At 45.5% G+C, this 19,147-nt stretch overlaps 10 protein-coding genes across 10 annotated transcripts; 3 read left to right on the top strand and 7 right to left on the bottom strand.

Annotated features, from left to right (window-relative positions):
- Nucleotides 1-635: 635 nt before the first annotated feature.
- On the top strand, nt 636-1,210 carry C8R40DRAFT_1067176 (uncharacterized protein; the record flags this gene model as incomplete). Its single annotated transcript, XM_046225874.1, has 3 exons — nt 636-707; nt 776-1,145; nt 1,206-1,210. 3 exons carry the CDS (start codon nt 636-638, stop codon nt 1,208-1,210), a joined length of 447 nt encoding a protein of 148 aa, XP_046089216.1.
- Nucleotides 1,211-1,632: 422 nt separating this feature from the next.
- On the bottom strand, nt 1,633-3,380 carry C8R40DRAFT_826464 (uncharacterized protein). Its single transcript, XM_046236350.1, has 4 exons — nt 3,027-3,380; nt 2,689-2,976; nt 2,010-2,636; nt 1,633-1,953 (listed from the first exon to the last, which is right to left on the bottom strand). The coding sequence occupies exons 1-4, from the start codon at nt 3,129-3,131 to the stop codon at nt 1,744-1,746; spliced, it is 1,230 nt and encodes a 409-aa protein (XP_046089215.1). The 5' UTR covers nt 3,132-3,380; the 3' UTR covers nt 1,633-1,743.
- A 107-nt stretch (nt 3,381-3,487) lies between these two features.
- C8R40DRAFT_1167519 (uncharacterized protein) lies at nt 3,488-4,914 on the bottom strand (the record flags this gene model as incomplete). Its single annotated transcript, XM_046231030.1, has 4 exons — nt 3,488-3,721; nt 3,781-4,413; nt 4,484-4,750; nt 4,804-4,914. The coding sequence occupies 4 exons, from the start codon at nt 4,912-4,914 to the stop codon at nt 3,488-3,490; spliced, it is 1,245 nt and encodes a 414-aa protein (XP_046089214.1).
- A 250-nt stretch (nt 4,915-5,164) lies between these two features.
- On the bottom strand, nt 5,165-6,086 carry C8R40DRAFT_1167518 (uncharacterized protein; the record flags this gene model as incomplete). The annotated part of the gene is made up of 3 exons (XM_046231029.1): nt 5,165-5,580; nt 5,630-5,989; nt 6,053-6,086. 3 exons carry the CDS (start codon nt 6,084-6,086, stop codon nt 5,165-5,167), a joined length of 810 nt encoding a protein of 269 aa, XP_046089213.1.
- Nucleotides 6,087-6,793: 707 nt separating this feature from the next.
- C8R40DRAFT_1038817 (histone-fold-containing protein) lies at nt 6,794-7,392 on the bottom strand (the record flags this gene model as incomplete). The annotated part of the gene is made up of 3 exons (XM_046223780.1): nt 6,794-7,040; nt 7,104-7,186; nt 7,243-7,392. The coding sequence occupies 3 exons, from the start codon at nt 7,390-7,392 to the stop codon at nt 6,794-6,796; spliced, it is 480 nt and encodes a 159-aa protein (XP_046089212.1).
- A 2,495-nt stretch (nt 7,393-9,887) lies between these two features.
- On the top strand, nt 9,888-11,563 carry C8R40DRAFT_1167516 (uncharacterized protein; the record flags this gene model as incomplete). Its single annotated transcript, XM_046231028.1, has 13 exons — nt 9,888-9,902; nt 9,959-9,979; nt 10,043-10,153; nt 10,204-10,211; nt 10,267-10,275; nt 10,328-10,364; nt 10,418-10,519; nt 10,573-10,868; nt 10,931-10,956; nt 11,010-11,166; nt 11,228-11,250; nt 11,302-11,354; nt 11,408-11,563. The coding sequence occupies 13 exons, from the start codon at nt 9,888-9,890 to the stop codon at nt 11,561-11,563; spliced, it is 1,014 nt and encodes a 337-aa protein (XP_046089211.1).
- Nucleotides 11,564-11,712: 149 nt separating this feature from the next.
- Nucleotides 11,713-12,877, bottom strand: C8R40DRAFT_1167515 (uncharacterized protein; the record flags this gene model as incomplete). Its single annotated transcript, XM_046231027.1, has 5 exons — nt 11,713-11,777; nt 11,855-12,066; nt 12,128-12,388; nt 12,450-12,599; nt 12,651-12,877. 5 exons carry the CDS (start codon nt 12,875-12,877, stop codon nt 11,713-11,715), a joined length of 915 nt encoding a protein of 304 aa, XP_046089210.1.
- Nucleotides 12,878-13,855: 978 nt separating this feature from the next.
- Nucleotides 13,856-14,651, bottom strand: C8R40DRAFT_1235261 (uncharacterized protein). The gene is made up of 3 exons (XM_046233380.1): nt 14,452-14,651; nt 14,148-14,399; nt 13,856-14,094 (listed from the first exon to the last, which is right to left on the bottom strand). Exons 1-3 carry the CDS (start codon nt 14,475-14,477, stop codon nt 13,878-13,880), a joined length of 495 nt encoding a protein of 164 aa, XP_046089209.1. The 5' UTR covers nt 14,478-14,651; the 3' UTR covers nt 13,856-13,877.
- Nucleotides 14,652-15,216: 565 nt separating this feature from the next.
- Nucleotides 15,217-16,450, top strand: C8R40DRAFT_1067171 (uncharacterized protein; the record flags this gene model as incomplete). Its single annotated transcript, XM_046225873.1, has 2 exons — nt 15,217-15,732; nt 15,794-16,450. The coding sequence occupies 2 exons, from the start codon at nt 15,217-15,219 to the stop codon at nt 16,448-16,450; spliced, it is 1,173 nt and encodes a 390-aa protein (XP_046089208.1).
- A 759-nt stretch (nt 16,451-17,209) lies between these two features.
- Nucleotides 17,210-18,514, bottom strand: C8R40DRAFT_1263493 (uncharacterized protein; the record flags this gene model as incomplete). The annotated part of the gene is made up of 7 exons (XM_046233865.1): nt 18,444-18,514; nt 18,245-18,309; nt 18,065-18,194; nt 17,739-17,992; nt 17,631-17,685; nt 17,418-17,576; nt 17,210-17,289 (listed from the first exon to the last, which is right to left on the bottom strand). The coding sequence occupies exons 3-7, from the start codon at nt 18,072-18,074 to the stop codon at nt 17,210-17,212; spliced, it is 558 nt and encodes a 185-aa protein (XP_046089207.1). The 5' UTR covers nt 18,075-18,194; nt 18,245-18,309; nt 18,444-18,514.
- Nucleotides 18,515-19,147: the final 633 nt, after the last annotated feature.

Raw genomic sequence — 19,147 nt, 5'->3', positions numbered from 1 at the left:
TATGAAGCTGGTATGAGGGTGTAAAACGGAAGAATTCAAAGAGGAATCGCAATGACCCTGGGAAATATTTGGCAGTCCAAACCTTTTGTTCGCCCTCCTCCAAAGACATCAATTATTGCGCGCTCCACTCAGCTCAGGAAAATATAGTTTTACTCTAAAGGTCCACTTACATAGGCTTTGTCAAGGATGCAGTAGTAGCAGCTGTTAACTAGCAGCGAAGGTATTCAAGTTGAGACACTCATAAGTAGAAGGCTCTCCGTCGGGGTTTGGCAAATACTGCTCAATCATCTAGAATCTTCGTCAGAATCAAGATCGGATAGGGTAGGATAGGGCTGGATTATGGATAGGGTCATGCGGAAGGTAAGGGACCGGGTCATAAAGAATAGAGCGACTTCATTCCAATATCCTCCCACCTTCTTTCATCGCTGCTGGCAGCTGGCTCTTTTTTATCTCTGGTCTTTTGCTGGTCAAAGGGATATACAGTTAGCTTGTTCTCTGTACCACTCAGTTCATCGCCGCTTCCTATCGCTATCAACGTCCACGAGTACTCGACCCGATTCCACCAGTTGCTAACCACTCGCTTAGGCTTTTTCTTGAAGCTATTCAGAATCCTCTCACGAGTCACATAAGTTACGATGCGTCTCAACGCTGGCTGGACCTACCTTCTGTTATGCCTTGTCGCTACCACCGCTATTTCTGCAGCACCTGTGCGTCTATTCAAATCATGTTTTTTTCAGAGTGTAAAATACCACTGATTCATCTTTTCTTGCTATAGATTGGTGAAGGCTCATCCTCACAAAGTAACTCTAAGCCTGGTCTTACGATCACGGTCGGAGATGGGACAAAAGGAGTTCCAGTCTCTCATTCTTGGCGAATGAAGGTCCTCTCCCATCAGGCACTTGAGGATTGGGGTGTTAAGGATGGAAAGACTATCTCGATTCGATTTACCAACAGCATATACCAAGAAGGGGTTGAGAAAGGTGCTGGGTCCAAGGCTTCCCCGGTGCATTTCAAGCTGAAGGGCAATATCGCGGAATGCCCTGAAGAGAAACCATGCGATGGAATGCTTGAGATTCAAAGTTCTATGCACTTTGAGGGAAGTGTTGAATCGTATGCAACAGGGAAGAAGCATATTGCGAAGACACGTAAGCTGCTGGTTCTGTCTGCTTTGCTTGATGCGATTAACGCAAATGTTTTCCATGTAGGATAACAAGCTTCGGGCATCAACCAACACGTCTCTCACCAGATGGCATTGTAGGCCTGTGCCGTTTTTTCGGAGATCTGCGCAGTAGTAGCTCAATGAGAAAACGTGAAATCTAGCAACAACTCAAAATGGTGTATGTGCACCTTTCGTGTCAGCCTACGAAAATCGTAAATGCCTTACTTTCAAGTTCACAACCTCTCCCGCTCCAACTTACTCAAATCCCGCTTGATCTTTCACGAATGCTCGACGTTATCATCCATCCCGGTGAGTGCATTGAAGGAATAAGCAAGTTTACAGATAATTCGTCGGCTTCCTAATTCTCTGAATCCTAACACACATAGTGGCAACGTTGCGCAACAAACAGTTGGTGATTACTTGATCTACTTCACACTGCGGAAGGATATGTTATGTTAATCCAAGAGAGACATCGATGTTATTCTGGCCTCGTATGTGGACGACAGATTAGAAAAAGAGTATCTATCTATTTAGAGCATTAGCAACATTAATTTAACACCACTCGGACAAACAAAATTGATATATCACATCCAATCTTTCTTTTGACGAATGGGTACAGACTCTACATCCACCCCAAACTTGGTAGCCTTGCTATTGACCCAACTATCCAGAAAAGCCATGCGCTCATCCAGAGGTAGACCATAAACAGCAAATCTACACCAGTCGACGAGTTCTTGTAATTCTCTGCCAGCACGCAGAGCTTTGAGGTAATTCATGGATATTTTGCCGACATCCTGCAGATGATAAGATGAAACAAGAAATAAAATACGATATTGAAGATTATACTCGCCTCCTCATACATATCCCGCCACATCCCATACTCAAACTTATCAGGGGAAAGTTGAAGGAGGTGACTAGACCAATGACTTGTAGGACTCTGCTGTCCATCATACCTTATCCATTCAGGATATGCTGCAGAGAGCAGAGCAGGAACAGCCACCGTGAATTCCCAGTCAATAATGCCGGTGATTTTAGCAGTGTCAGGATCAACCATAATGTTGGAGACTGATGGATCGTAGTGGTGTAGCTTTTTCGAACCAAGGAGGCTTTGCCCATTATCATTTAATTCAAGGTATGCCTCAACCGAAGGGATAAATGCAGGAACGAGAGCCTTAAGTTTGTGGAGGACAGGAAGCTCGGGATGTCCATCAACTTCGGCACTATGCTCCCCATCATGCATAAGTTTCCAGAAGCGATGCGCGATGAAAGTAGCTGTCTCTTGTCGATATGCGCGCGCACGGAGAAGGTCAGGATCATCGGTGAAAGACTCGTAATGGAGCTTGATGTCAAAGGCAGTAGGCATGGGATCAATATGGTCGTATTGACGTTCCTCGGCCAACATTGAGGAAAGCGGCTCAGGCATGATAGTGTCAAAAATACAAGCGTAGACGGTCGCATGCTGGGCAAGAATGACTTTCTAAATCAGGTCGTTATATCAAAGATCATACGCGTTGAAAATGCTGATATACCATATTGTCTTCCTTGACGGCCTTGTCCCAGCGGCTAACGACATAATGAAGCATGCCACCAGGAATACGATCCATTAAAATCCAAGGAGCGCCTATAACCTTTGGATCAGGTTCGATATGATAGACAAGTGGAACAGGAATGTCGTAGGCTTTCTGCAAAGTATCCAGAACGGTGGCGTGCTTGTGCAATCTACGCTGAACCTCGCGAGGATCCTCTTGATCAGGTCCAGCCCGTTCACAACGAGCAATCATGCGCTCTCCACCTTCGAGAACTACGTCAAAGACCAACTAAGAATGTTATAAGTCGAGCTGAAAATAGTAAGCTCTAGTGGGCTAACCTTGTATACTCTTACTTGCTCCATTTCGGTGACTGGCTTTCCTCGGAGACGAGAAATCTCTGAACGGAGAGCATCTTGACGGATCGAAGTAATATCATAGGGCATTTTGAGATGAACGATGGTGAACAAGATGAAAAACTGAAATCGGAATTCGTGCCATCAATTGTGGGTCCATTTTCCACATTTCGGTAACTTCGTAAAGCTTCGTAAGGACCTGGTAAGGACAGGGCGAAATGGTACATATGTAAGGGGCGAAAAGTGACATTCATCTGGACCACGACCCCTGCATGCTTCTGGACACGAGTTCTCAGTCGTGCCAAATTGCAAAGGGCTGCAGCGAGTTGCAACGGGATGTTAACGGATGTTGACCCTCAAATGGACACTCTTTTCCAAATTACATGATTAAGTAGGCCTTTCGTCACAGTGCTGCCATGTGTATCGTGTCGTCGCTGCACTAGATTCTAATTTTCAGCTTGGATGGAAATGCACATCCAATCTTTCTTCCGGAGAACAGGGACAGACTCTACATCCACCCCAAAATTCATAGCCTTGCTATTGGCCCAGCTATCAAGAAAAGCCATACGCTCATTCAGAGGCCAACCAGTTATCGCAAACCTAGCCCAGTCGACAAGTTCCTGTAATTCTCTGCCAGCACGCATGGCTTTGAGATAATTCGGAGATATTTGACCAACATTCTGTGAATGGCAAACTCAGGCATTGAAGGAGGCAGAAGATTACACCAAATGCGACTTACATCCTCATACGTCTCCCGCCACTTCCGATACTCAAACTTGTCAGGAGAAAGTTGAAGAAGATGGCTAGACCAATGACTTGTAGGACTCTGCTGTCCATCATACCTTATCCACTCAGGATATGATGCTGAGAGCAGAGCAGGAGCAACCGTCGTGAACTCCCAATCGATAATGCCAATGATATTAGCAGTGGCAGGATCAACCATAATGTTAGAAACTGACGGATCGTAGTGGTGTAGCTTTTTGGAACCAAGAAGACTTTGCCCATTATTATCCAGTTCGAGATATTTTTGAACCGAGGGGATGAGAGCAGGAACAAGAGCCTTGAGCTTGTGAAGAACAGGAAGCTCCGAGTCAGGATGTCCTTCAGCTTCAGCACAATACTCTGCATCATGCATGACTGCCCAGAAGCGATGCGCAATGAAGGTAGCTGTCTCTTGCCGATATGCGCGAGCACGAAGAATGTCAGGATCACTGGTGAAAGACTCATAATGGAGCTTGATGTCAAACGCAGTAGGCATGGGGTCAATGTGACCGTGTTGAAGTTCTTCGGCAAACATCGAGGAAAGCGGCGCAGGTATAAGAGTGTCAAAGATGCGTGAATAGATGGCTGCATGCTGGGCAATAACGATATTCTAAACCAGGTCATTATATAAGAGATCATACGCGCTGAAAATGCTGACATGCCATGTTATCTTCCCTGACGGCCTTGTCCCAGCGGCTGACGACATAATGAAGCTCGCCACCAGGAATGCGCTCCATTAGGATCCAGGGAGCACCAATTACCTCTGGATTTGGCTCGATATGATAGATAAGTGGAACAGGGATGCGGTAGGTCTTCCGCAAGGCATCTAAGACGGCAGCGTGCTTGTGAATTCTACGTTGAGCCTCGCTGGCATCCTCTTGATCAGAACCAGCCCGTTCACAGCGGGCAATGACACGTTCTCCCCCGTCGAGAACCACGTCAAAGACCTACTGAGACTGTGAGACGTCTAACTGGAAATAGTAAGCTCCATTATGCTAACCTTGTACAATCTCATTTTCTCCATATCTGTAACTGGCTTTCCTCGTAGACGGGCAATCTCTGCTCGTAGAGTGTCTTGTCGGATCGAAGAGATATCATCTGCATCTGGCATCTTGATCCTCGAAATTTGAAGATGTGCGTTGAACGTTGATGAGCAAGTTGAACCCGGGATCAGCCGCCATGTCAGTGCCATCAAATGTGGGTCCATTTTGTGTGCTACTATGTAATCTTGTAGGACAAGGGGAACGTTTGAATGAGTACCAGATCGCACCGACCCATAAAACCTGTATATTCTTGTCCATTGAGACGATGGCAAGCGCTTTATTTGACCCATGCCATAGTGAATGGTACAGCTGAAATTTTCAAAACAAATACGATATTTCCCAGAGGGCAACTACCGCTCCTGCCACAGAAATCTCACTACCCCACTTCTTTCCCGAACCATTGACGCTCTTATCAGATGCCGATCCAGTGGCAGTCGAAGTCACTGAAGAGCCAGAATCAGAACCGAGAGAAGTTTCGCTCCCGGAATCCGATCCATGACTTAGGCTCCCGGTTGAAGATGGAACAGCATTCGAAGAATCAAGAATAAGAGTATACTCCGCCAAGCCACTCCCTATTGATCCCCCAAAGCCGTTGGTCGAGTTATACGAACACTCGAGCAAAGGTGACATTTGTAGTATCGCGTCGGTTTGCGGGGATATGGTACAGTTCTCTACAAAATTGCCAAAGTCGGGAGCTGTAAACGTCCAGCTTTGTCCATTGGATACCATTGTACCTGAAATTGAATTTAGTACATGCAAAACCGCTAGACCGTGAATACAGACCGGTTATTGTAGTAGTGGACCCAGAAGCTAGAGCAGTGTCTACCGGAGTACTATCGACCAGGGTAGTCATCGTCGCAGCCGGGATCTCCACCACGCGCTCTTCGACGTACGTCGTGTAGGTGACCCCTCCAGAAACTCCAGAGCCAACGAGGCTGACCGACACAATGCTGGTGAAAGGAATTCCGACTTGGGAAGTTGGTGAGGGTAGATAGAACGTGACAACGTTCGGATTAGCCGTGATGGTTGACGAAGGGAGGGCTTGAGGCGAGTCGGATACGGCTGAAGCGGTAACAAAAGCAGTGCTTGTGCCTACTTCTGTAGCCCCGATTGCAGACTGGGCATCAATCACTGTGGCGAAACCTGGCAAAAGGAGGAAGGTGTGAGCAATTCACCAAAACCAACTGGTTAAACAAAGAGACATACTGAGCATTACGAGACCGAAGAAGAGGCTTCTCATACTTAAAGAGAAAGAGAAATGAGTGGTAAATTGAGACTGAAAAGTAAAGAACGGGGAGAAAGATGTGTATGTAGCCTTCAAGAAATCTCAACCTTTTATATACGTACGCGGTCAATCGTTGAACACACCCTGGACAAGCCGCAGATCGTGCCTGCAAGTTTCAATTGTTGAACGTCAAGCGCATACACCTACAAAGACGAAGACTTCGGTGATCTGAGTTTCTGTGAAGAAGTATTCAACAACACAATTAGGCTTGTGATATTCGTTCAACGATACACGGGCAACGTTCGCCGCTGGGCGTGTATTAAATCGTATAGAGCGTCGTAAATGATCAGCGCCTGAATAACGCCGTTCACTTGATTGGAGGTCAGAGAAAGCGGCTACTGATATTGTCAGACGAATAAGGAAAGCAAATAACATATACAGTACGAGAACAACGAAGGATACAGAGTTGGAACAAAGCGAATCTGAGAAGGAGAGAATCGTCAGTGATATTGGTTTCATCGAACAAAGAACGCACAGATACTGTAATAGATACACCCTAGGAGCACCTCCCCTAGGAGCACCTCTATGAATCACCCGATGAAGAATTTCAACGCGGATTGTTGAAAACAAACGAGCAGGGTTTTCCAGAGCCTGACGTAACAATCCCATAAGTCTCCTTCATTCTTCGTCTATCCTATCGGTGCCGCGTCCGCTGCCTCCAGCTACTGCAACATTTCCATGTTGATGCTAAGGAAAATGGTGCTGTTGAAGATAATCAATGCCAGACTAACATGAGAACTCACAGCGCGTAACTTGGCTAGATGAACTTTCAGGCATTCCGCGTAGTTATCAAAGCCTAATGATCCCATGGCGTATAGTATATCTTCACCACCTATTGTCTTGCGTTTTTCGAGCTGGCATTTCTCCGCGGCTTCAGATGTTATGAACGAAATGAATTCCGAGACGCATCTGAGAGAGGGAAAAAAGTTGTACAAAACTTGCGATGTAAAGAATGAAGAAGAATTCGCGTACTCTTGCACGCATTCTTTCGCGTCTTTTGCAATTTTTGCAGTTGGAGGTACAGATGACTTCATTATCCGAGAGACATTGGCGATCTACAAGACGGGTTTGTCAGCGGAATTCAAAAAAAACCATAATAATAGCAACATACAGGCAGATATCGATCCTGCTCTCTGTATTCTCCCACTTCTTGCTCTGTTATTGGAGCCGGCTCCTCGGTGACATCCTCTGGTGGTTCTATCCTCGAACCGTCCTCATGTTCCTTGGGTGCAATTGGCGCCACGACTGGCGCAGGAGCCATTGCGATGCCTTCTGACATGGCTTCAATGGAGTTTCTTCGTGAATTTCGCAGAGATACGTGTATAGCGGTCGAGCTCGCGAATTTCGTGATGATAGTCCTTGACAACGATGCCAGAGTTTGGGCGGGAGAAGACACTGTCTGGCAACCTCAGTGAATGTTCATGTCCACGCTTTTCAACGGGCCGAGCGTTCTGGACTCTGGACTTTTCGGAATTCCCATCGGATCCTATTCGGGCAAAGCTGCTCTTATCGTCTGTTCTACCAATCAAAAAGAAGTAATTGCCAGTATTCTAGAGACATACAACGATACATATACAAGATTCTATCCTGAACAAGCCACGGTGAAAGTAAGTACTTGTTATCCGCGTCTGCTAGAAGGACCGGCCACCGTTTCACCTAGATGTCTTTCGGCGATCCTCGCAGAGCGACGATGAATCAGTGAGTCACCCACCAAAGCAGTGCTAATGGGACCCGGGGGAGCACCAGGAGAAGATCCTGGAAGTAAGGGAGTAAGAGGCGATGAAAGCCGCTCATCATGGTAAAAATCAGATGACGGCGAGCCAACAAATTCAGACTGAGGAGGAATTCGGATAGTAAGTGTTCTCTTGTTGTCCCGAGAAGCGATATCGGGAGGTGGTGGACCCATAGACTCTGAAACATGGATAGACTGGTTATGCTGATTGGTTAAGTTCGAAAACTTTTGTTTCTCTTTCGCCCTTGCACTCTTGGGACTGCTAAGTGGATGCACCACAGGAGTCTACACACGAAGTAAATATTTTATCAACGACATACAGTAGTATTCATTCATACCTTCACTCTATTCTCGATCTCCTCTGAATGACCTCCAGACGGGGGATTGTGAATCTTTGGGCTTTCCTATTGGAAGGAGGATGGAATTAGATGGAGTTTGAATATAGATTTAGATCACTGTCTGAAGAGTAGCAGAAAGATTGAAAGATTCGACGCCAGACTCGACGAAGCACCTGCCAAGTGAGTCGATCTGGAAAGATTCTAAATCCTGCCGAGATTTCCAATCTTCAACATAACACTTACTTCGCTACTAGCTGTTTCAACTTGGACCGCCAACTCAGTATCCTTACTAGGAGTAGGATGCGTTCCGGATTGCGACTGGATACACCAAAGAGTAAGATCGGGAAGCAATAGCAATTGGGGATGCATACCTCGGTAGCAATACCTTCCGCTCTGTTAACAACGGTTGTCTTCATCGATTCTTCCCCAACGGAGCTATCATTGCAGTGACCTTCGCCGAGATCTCCAGAATGTGGCGAGCGAAAAGCTGAACTTGCTTCCCCGTTTGCTAGTCGTTTATCGATCTCCTTGTGCCACTCAAGGTAGGCGAACGGCGATTTCATTGTCTTGAATGATACCGGTGTGACTACTTCAGGAAGAGGTCGAAACGTTACTTGAGGTTCAGTAAGAGTCAATGCAACCGAACGGCAAGTCAGAGGCCATTGAGATTCCAGAGATTGGACAGATGGAAAAGGTTCAAGAGATTCAAGAGATTCCGAATATTCGAACTTGCAACTCTCCACTTCCTTCTCTTTCTCATTCGTTAACTCTTTCTTCGGCTCCCCTGGATCATCCAGGTTCAATAAATCCGTCCCAATATCTAACACGAGTGCCATGTCGCGCAAAGTCATTGCGGTCTCCATTTCAGCAAGATGATCCACGCAGCCGTAAAGTTTCTTCCTATCCGGATCTGTTCGCCATAGACTGTAGAATGCGCGAGAAAAAGTAGATTTTGGACCTGCCCAATAGGCCAAACGAATCCATTGGTCGATTAGTTGTCGGTGACTCGGGTCACGAAGAAATTCATGGAAAAGGTGTTCTGTGTCCTGTCCAGACTTGATAGACAAGGCAAGTGAGTTGTCTAGATGTGGGTGTAGAGCAGAGTATTTCACGTACTTCGTAAACGTGGAAAGGCTTTCTTACGAGGAGAAACATCGGTGGTTAGTGAAATTTGAGACGTTTGGGGAGAAATTAGTTCACCGTGTAACTTAAATATGCGCTTGGATCGTTAAACCACAGTGGCTGGACACCAAGCGGTTATTGTTCTCCAGAATAACAGGAGCGTAATCATAACACGCGTCAAAGGGATCGGTCACGAAGGTGAAAGAGAAAGAATCTGCGTGTCGGAACCTCAAAAATCTGATTACCTCTTTTGGAAATTAGTTCAAACTTCATGAATCGTCACCGTAGAGACCCCCCGATGCTTGAATGAACCCAGCGAGTACCACACAAGCCTGAATGTCATTGTTTGCGAAGAACGGGCGAAGAATATCTACGTTGAACCCGGTCGATTCTATGACGGCAGATTTCGTTCAATATTCCATGCTCTTGAATTGATGCGCGTGATGCATCAAACGTCATTCTCCGGTACTTATTGGTTGGTCTCCGGCACATAGTGTTCGGGCATGAAAAGTACGCTCACGATTTGTTCATTTTTATAGATACTGATTGGTCTGTGTTCATAGTATGGGCATTGTTGATGTTCGTGATTCAATCTACATATATGAATTTGATTTGGATATACTATTGAACCGTAGGAAGTAGGAGGTGGCGTTACGGTTAGCTGAATTGGTGCTTCGTCTTCCGATTACCCGAATGTTGAGCTTGAAGACTCTTTGTAGCTCTTGAAGAAAGGCGATCGAGTGGTCATGCCGTTCAATGTTGCTTGCGGGAGATGCATCAACTGTGAGGAGGGCCGGTCAGCGTTTTGTACCGTTGTGAATCCAGGATTCGTGAGTGACATTTTATCTTTTTTTCAAATCCGCTTTTCAAATCCATGTAGGCAGGAGGGTGCGTAATATTGAATCTTTTGTCCGCAAGTCTACTACTATCAGTTCTTTTGCAGCGCTTATGGGTACGTTGACTTGACGGATAAATTTACGTTCTCCTTTTCATTGTTGGGCTAGTTATGTAGCTATGGGTCCTTACCCAGGAGGCCAGGCTGTACGCGTATCCTGATTTCCCCCGTTTGTTCCATTTCTGATATCTGCGAGTAGGAATATGTCCGTGTACCGTTCGCCGACTTTAATGCTCTAGTCCTCCCCCCGGGTACCGAACATGAAGAGGATTTTGCTCTCCTCGCGGATATCTTCCCGACGGTATGCGGACTACTGCTGTTCACTGTAATTTCCTCACTCAGAACCTCTTACAGGGATGGCATGGCGTACAGCTCTCCGTCAGTAGCAACGTTCGCTCTCCCGAGATCAGCTTATACTCACGTTTTTGGGATGACGCTCAGGGCTTCCGCCCAGGAGAGTCTGTTGTCGTCTTTGGAGCCGGTCCTGTAGGTCTCATGGCAGCGTACTCTGCCATTATCCGTGGCGCTTCGGACATTTTTGTTGTAGACCGTGTGCCGGAACGTCTGCAAAAGGCCAAAGAAATCGGTGCCACCCCAATCGACTTTTCCGCCAGCGATCCAGTGGAACAAATTCTCAAGTTAAGGGGAGGGTAAGCGCGAGTTCTGCTGCTCTCATGCGCTGGTTGAATCTTGATGTTGTGTTTTATTACAGTAAAGAAGTCGATCGAGGGGTAGATGGTGAGTCTTCAATTTAACGCCAATGTATGTTGCTAACAGCTAACCGTGTACAGCGGTCGGATACCAGGCGGTCACTAGCGACGGTAAGACTGAACAACCAAACGTGGTGCTCGAGTCCCTCATCAGGGTCGTACGACCAACTGGTGGACTTGGAGTTCCTGGACTGTATGTGCCCAGTGATCCTGGGGCACCCGATTCAGCAGCAGCCAAGTAAGCCCCAGATTCATCGCAAGACTATATCGTTTCAAGAACAAAAAATCACTCTTTCCAGGGGATACATTTCGTTCCCTTTCGGTGAGTCTTGGTGTAAAATCCACTGAGGTTTTTCATCGACTGCTCGTTCAGGCAAATTATTCGAGAAAGGACTCAGTCTTGGAACCGGGCAGTGTAATGTCAAGGTCTGTGTTCCTTCCCAATTCCGTTCTACCTCTTATGTGTGTTCATGGTACAGGCATACAACCGGTACCTGCGAGACCTCATCATTGCCGGACGTGCTAAACCTTCATTTGTCGTATCACATAATCTAACCCTCGATGCTGCAGTGGAGGCTTATGAGAAATTTGACAAGAGGATCGACGGATATACCAAGGTTTTGTTGCACCCTTGATGGCTCAGGAGTTTCAACGCCAATACCATAATGCAAACTTGTACGGACTGGATTTTTCTGTGATTGTAGGTCATAAAAATACCATGGTTCAGTAGTATGTCATCAGATGTACGAAGGGCTCCGAGGAGCTATGAGAACACCTGCACTCTTTAGTTCGCTTTGACGAGTATATCTGCTGGCTTGAAGTTGGAACATTTTTTCCCGAAATAGTACTCTGCAGGCATCGAGATTTTTTACGTTATGTGCAGTCAGTTATTAGAGTAGTTGAAGAATTGAGAACAATGGACGTACCAACGCCGGAATCGGCATAGTTCTCTGCGTTACGCGATGTCGGAACAGGTGGCATTTTATAACTGAAATCCTCCTTAGCTTGAGCAGCTTGGTAGTCATCCCAGCGGTGCTTGAGTTCCCGAGCCAAAGCAGGAGGCCAATCATTGTAGAAATGTCCCGGATGAAGCTCGTCTGGCTGTCCCATGAGGTCGACGACAAGTCGGAATCCATGTCTAGGATGAGATAATCGGTTTGGTGACTGAGTAAATGAAGCATTAGGGCGGATGAACGTACGGGAGGCGTGGCGGATTGAGCGCGTGAGTGGCAATGAACGTGATATGGGTCATCTCATGTAATATCGTATGTGCGCCCAAGGATGTGTAATGCCCAAGGATATGGGGCGGGGGAGTGCACCACCCTTGTGCAGTAAACTTTTTTGAGGAGAGAGTCAATGCAGTGGTACCGTAACCTGGAGGAGGCGCTGGATTGCCGAAGAATTGCGGACATAAAAATATCTTCTCCACGCCATCCTTATCAGCTTCGACAAAGGCAAGACTGAATCAGTGAGTCAGTAAGACGACCACACTGCGTATCATTGCAAGTCGGTTTTACTTACTTGCCACCGAGACAAAATTTGTGATTTTCTGGAGACGAAGCGTGAACACACGTTATAGGGAACTTCTTGTGTGAACCCCCGCCGCTCAAGAAGGACTCAAACATGGCTGGGACGAATTTTTTGTCGCCTTTCACGAAGTAATTGCTGAACCTGTTGTGATAGTTTAGCCGAGTATCCGAACACTCATAACAGTATACGAACGCAGGATCTGTTTTCTGGATATGCTGAGCGATTTCTGCAATCTCATAAGCATCCGAAAGTGCACGACGGATAGATTTCTGTTCAGCTGCATTGCATTCCGGCTCAATGGTGACCAATTGATCCACTAATGGGTGCTGGACAGACTCCCTTGAGCTAAGGTACCCGGGTGGTGCGGCACAAATCGAGGCAACGAAGAGAGAAAGGAAGAGGAAGGAATATTGAATCATGATCAATACTTGAGAGTCTTCAGCTTCTCTCGTATCGGACCCGCCGATATATATAAGATGCCTAGAAGATGAGCTCAGCTCTGGATTGAAAAATGGGGGATAGGATGTATTCCTGGTGAACTTTTATACCATGGAAAGGGGTCATACAAGTTCTTGCCGTTCGAATTGATCGAGTTGAATTCATGTTTGAATTTGAATGAATTCTTGAAGAGACCAGATTTCCTGTGAAGCCAGTTGATTGTATATGTATAGCGGTGGACATGATTGATTTGGTCAAAGTGGACCCGTGTTTTGAAGGTAAATTCACACCGCAGTATGTATTGGCATCGAAATGAGTACATACCCAGACAACTTCAGGTTATCGGCGATGATTTCAACCTCGCCCGAATTTCGAAATAGTATCTGGACCGTTAGAGCAACAGCTACATGGAATGTCCGAATGATGCAAACAGTCCAGACCTATAGGTTTTGATCAGAGCTCTCAAGCTTCGAACTTAATATTTGCGGACACCCTGTTTATCCTATCCTATCCCTGTTACATAAATACTACGAACCTCTACGAACCAACTTTGAATTGGAATATCGCCGCCGCCGGATGGACGTTCCTTGAACGGATTACCTGGAAGAAGAAGAAGCTCACTGCTCAGTGTTCTTTGCATGTTGATGAGAACGCGAAGTGAGTGGCCTTCTGCTAGCTGCTACATTTCTATTCATGTCTTTTCCAGCTAAGATCAAGTTCAAACCCACCCATTCCATCACACAATAGTACAAATTGTTCATTGTGCACCTCCATAGTTTCTACTGCATGAAAAGCCTCTCCAGCGGTATGCATATTGATCAATGAACTGAGGTCTTCAACTATGCCTCAGAATCCACCAAGTAACAATGATTGGTTGGGTTCATGGATCCAATGTGCCCCTGAGAACATCTGGATGGACAGTAACACATTTTACACAAAAAGCAATGACAAGCAAGTATTAATACCAGTCAAAAGTTCTACTTAGAGTCTGTACCATTTCAGTTCAGCTCGCTTCTCCAGAGGAAAGTTCATGGTTTTCATTGCTGCTTCAATGATTTCTTCCTTGTGTTCCTCATATAAAGCCATTCCTTTACTTGGGCTGTTGCGTGCAATGCGAATTATGACATAATCCATGAAGTCTTCGTCTAGAGGAACACCATCCTTGGGACAATGCATTACTCTTGGTGGACATATATACCTGCACTCACAGTAAAGTCAGGAGCAGGGCCACAAGTTTGTATGATGACCCACTGAGGATGTTTTTGAAGAATAGGTGAATTTTCTGTTATCTTAGTCCAGTTTGGAGATAGAACACCGCGGTTAAAATAACCAAGGAGGTCCCTCTCATACTGGTCTCCACCTCTTCCAAAGTGGTTTGCCGCATCAACCACAGGCATAACCCAACCCAAAAGATATCTTGGGGTCGGGCGATTTTCAACAGGCATAGTGGATATAAGAGGCGGAGAATTTAGCTCCAGAACAGGAGGAAATAATTCATCAAACCTGTCAAATCATCAACGGAGGTACTGAGACATAATACCAGAAGGATAATCACTTGGTTTTAGCGCTCGACATGGTCATTGAGAACGTTCAAGCTGAAGTTTAGAATACCCCGAATATTTAAACAGCCATGCCACGTGGAAAATGTAAAGCCTTTACGTAATTTGGAACAAAAGAAAAAATACCAAGCGAGGCGTAGTAATAAACAGTACAAGGAACGAATTTCAACTTGACAAGATGTTGATGAATGAATACAAACAAGACCATCACCATGGAAGTGAAGTTTTGAATGAACCAGAAGATTTTTCCAACTGAAGTCACAGTGAACAAGAACAAGAACAAGATTTACGGAACAAGAACAACATTTGCTGCCACAGAACAAGAGCAAGATTCACAGAACAAGAGCAAGATTCACAGAACAAGAGCAAGATTCACAGAACAAGAGCAAGATTCACAGAACAAGAGCAAGATTCACAGAACAAGAGCAAGATTCACAGAACAAGAGCAAGATTCACAGAACAAGAGCAAGATTCACAGAACAAGAGCAAGATTCACAGAACAAGAGCAAGATTCACAGAACAAGAGCAAGATTCACAGAACAAGAGCAAGATTCACAGAACAAGAGCAAGATTCACAGAACAAGAGCAAGATTCACAGAACAAGAACAAGATTTGTTGCCACACTCAGGCTGGCAGAACAATAACAAGATTTATTGCCACAGAATTAACACGCAGGATGACTCTAAGGTGACATCTTACTAACTAGGCTGAAAGGTTATATATTACCTCGTCGGAGCCCTCATTGCCTTCAACTTTTCAACATGATCAACATGAACATACTTCTGGACATTGGAATTTGTTTGTCATTGGCATTTGTAGCATCAGTAAGGTTTAATCGACGAAGGACAGAGGATAGCACACACGCAACTTGGTCCCTCATCATGGTCCAACTTTGTGGAGTTCAACTTGGTCGACTGCAACCGATTCCCCAATACCGTCTATATTATGCGGAAGCAGACCTTCTCAATTTCAACCAAGATCCAGACAAGACCGTTCCCGGCTGTGACGTTGAAGTAATCCCAGATTATTGCATCCTACTCCATCGCGCGGTTTTCATGCCGGATATCCGCCTCAGAACTGATAAAACCTTCCGGAATCTACTCAGCAGCATCAGTCCCCTCAATCTGCCATACCATTCTATACGTATCTCTACGTCTTTCATCCCTGTACTGGTAGAACTGAAGAGGCCAGTTAGTCGTAATTGTGTGGACATCCAGCAATTCATGAGCGAGCTTGTTGTGTTTATGCAGAATGCTCAGGAACAAGTGGAACATCAGGTAAAAAATTTCGACTGGCTTTCTCAGACACAGGGATTGAGTTCCTCTTGGATTGATTTAGGCCCTCTGTCTATTCTCGATGCCCAATTTCTACCGTCAAAGCTATGTTGTGGCTATCGCAGCAGTGGGCGAATGGTGGTGTCTTCGAGTCTTTCGGCGTTCCGATTTTAAGAAGGTATTCAATAAAGAAGATTATCTAGACAAAGTCGAATCTAGGGAACAGCGTGAGGCCGGGATCAAGGAAGGTAGAACGACGGACTCGGAGGATTTGGTGCAGCCTAATCAAATAGATGAGATGAAAGGAATGCTTGTGCCTTTAGAAGAAAGCACTCAGGAGATGCAAGAGCGACAGAAACAAGAAAGAGAGGCCAGATGGCGAAAGAGACAAGAGTCAAAGAATGCCAGGATCCAAGGATATCATGAATGGCACACCTTTGTTAACAGAACACAATCAGGCATGACTGGATACAGCGAGAAGGACATGAACAAATATGTTCGACTTTTCTCAATTTGGAACCCAACCTGGACAGATTGGTGGGGAACTCAAGACTTTGTCGAGTTGGGAGATCCCGAAGGTAACCGAGACCTGCTTCAAATAAAAGGATGGTCCAAAGTTATGCGCCTTGGTTCTCAAGCTTCCAGCTACTGGTTGGATCAGGTGCAAGAGGACTTGAGTGGTTGGGTGCATCGCAATGACATCGAGGATGATCATCAATGATCAGTATACCGATTCATACTACAAGTGGTTTGGTATTAGATAGAGATCTTTCCATAGTTTTTGTTTCTTTACCGTCTCCCGAATATTGCCTTTGTTGTTCTTGCCTGCTTGTGTGCCGCAAGTAGCGTTCCGTATTGTATCTCCTCGTCAAGCTGCCGATAACTTGGTCATATCTTCTTGCAATTTGAACATCGCCGAATCGGAAATAATGAGAAAGGGGAAAGTAGATCACTGTACCAATATCCGGAAAGATTATAGGGAGCGGAAGGGATTATATATTTGAAAGTGAGCGAACAAGCCATACTTACTGGACAGTCATCAGTAGAAGGCATAAAACATTGACAGATCTCATTGAGCACATCTCCTCTCCGAGAAACTTCGTATTGTCCTGAATGAGTCTAGTCGTTGTTAGTGGTAACATAGGATAGATTATATAAAGTGGGCCTATCCTCACGTTATCAGCGGAAGTCTTCGATGCCTCCGTTGCACTTCCTTCAACATCTTCCACGACGATCGTAACAATTTACTGCTCATCTTGCCATTTGGTGACGAGGCTGTGTGGCTGATGTAGGTATGCGGCGTTGGCTTTGGACAGGTTCAGGCATCGGGGGCGGGGCATATGCTCGCCATTGTAATGTCGAAAATAATAAGCCGCGAGCTCATCGTTATTGACGCTGATTGAGAACAGACGCAACATTACATGGTCGTAGCAAGCTGAAAACGTGAGCTTGATGATTATATACTCAAGATGAAATACGATCAAGTTGCTGGAACACCATCATACAGTAGTAGATTGTGTTCGTCGAACAAGTGATTGACGATAAAGTTATCGACAATCCCTACTTTTCCCCGATAGAAGAAGAATGGTTTCATTCACAAATCATAACACAACCTAACTTAACGGGCAACATTACATATGAACCAGGAAAGGGCAAGGGAAATTTGAAGTAGAAATGAGAAAACTCACTGTATCGTTCTTCAGCTAAATTGAATCCAGCGCTATTCGTTTGCCTCGAGCGTCGATCGAGACGGTACCAAAGGTCACCTATTCGAGAGGGGGAGAGAATTATGGTGATGAGTGAACCCAAGCAATGAGGTGTATGAACAGCAAAAACGACGCATGAGACTGAGCATAAACATAGTCAGTTGTTTCTGCTGGTAGAGGAGTACTGAGGAGTACTGAGTATATCCTTCAATACGCCCATGAACGCGGTCACTTGCGAACAGAGTTCAGCCTGGGCTTTATATATTAATCATGGAGTTGTAGGTGAATCTTTCTTCTACCCACCTTGGCAGTAAGAATATTCTTCGTCGTAGTCAACTCATCCTCGCCTTCGAAGTATTCTTCTTCTTCTTCAATGGTGACGATTGATTCCACATTCTTCTTCTTCTTCCGTATCCAAACACACGAGCCGATCCATCTTGTCAAATTGGATCGAATGAAGTTAATCTTATGTACATTTGCGCGGCACACGTTCGAATGTACCACCGTGACTGGAAAAGAGGAAGGAGGCAAGTTGTCACAGAGAAGGAAAATGGAGGCTTAGAATCATGTGTATGAGGGGTTGCGTTATTTAGGAGCAATGGAGTAATAATTATCGAGTCTGTCCTCACAAATCGCCATTTGGTGGTGACAATTGAAGCTTGAAGCTTGAAGGCTTTGACAGATGTTTTGGATTCTAGGGGGAGAACAGCGGAGTGAAAGCAAAGACGATTGTCCGATTCCGGCCCGGGTTAAACGAATCTTTTCAAGACGTTATGTAGATATCTTCTCCTCCCAGCTGAAGCACTCACTGAACTCGAACTGACGCGCTTGATATTCTTGACGTGGCTTCTGGGCTGCTAGACCGGAGCGATCGCTATATCATCGAACTCATACCTTGGTCTAAATTCTCTACAAACGACAATACTACCTATGCTTATCATTGTCGCTCATGCTGGTCATTTATCTCTCGACCAATCAATGCTCAGGATTGTAATTATAAGCACTTACCTCAATTGAGGGAAAGCAGATGAAGTTGAAGCAATCTTTGATAAAAAGTGGTATGCTATATCTAGCTTCATGTCCTGTTAGTGTCTCATCTCGATATCGGATACAGGCCTCCATGTTGCGGAGTTTATCACTTGCTATAAGAGTGATCACTTGGTGGATATTCCCTACGTACCATCTCACATACAGGCTCCTTGGCCTCCCAAGCTTGGCCACCATCGGGCCACCATTTATACTCTCGCTATGATTGCCAGTGATAACACTAGCTATGGAGGTTGTGTATATAGTGAGTTTGATGCTGATCAGAGTCTAAGTTGATGGGAACAGTCAAACTCGATGATATGGTAAGTAGGCCACTGGTTGGTCCATCTCTTCTTATGAAAAACTGAGCGTTGAACTTGCATTTGACGATGTTTTTTTCATACCATGAACAGCCTCTCAAATCTCTCAACCTCATTCTCAGCACCTTTTCCTCCTTTTCCACCTCCCTAATCTCATCCCTTCTCTCCGACCTTGCAAAAGTTGGTCTCTTGACCGTGCGGTATCCATCGAGGTCGTCAATGCATATAGCGTTATCTTGGCATCAGTTTACCTCGAGAGACGCCTCTTTCAGTTTTCGCGTTGTCTGCTGAGAAGATGGGATTCGTATGGGTCGATCCTAGACCAGATTTGATTCTCGGGGAAATAGCAGAGTTGGCAAAAGTTAA

Source organism: Lentinula edodes, assembly GCF_021015755.1.
Source record: "Lentinula edodes strain Le(Bin) 0899 ss11 chromosome Unknown C8R40scaffold_7, whole genome shotgun sequence".
Taxonomy (NCBI): Eukaryota; Fungi; Basidiomycota; class Agaricomycetes; order Agaricales; family Omphalotaceae; genus Lentinula; species Lentinula edodes.
The sequence above is the reverse complement of the archived record's forward strand: the minus strand, read 5'-3'. Positions and strand labels throughout refer to the sequence as shown.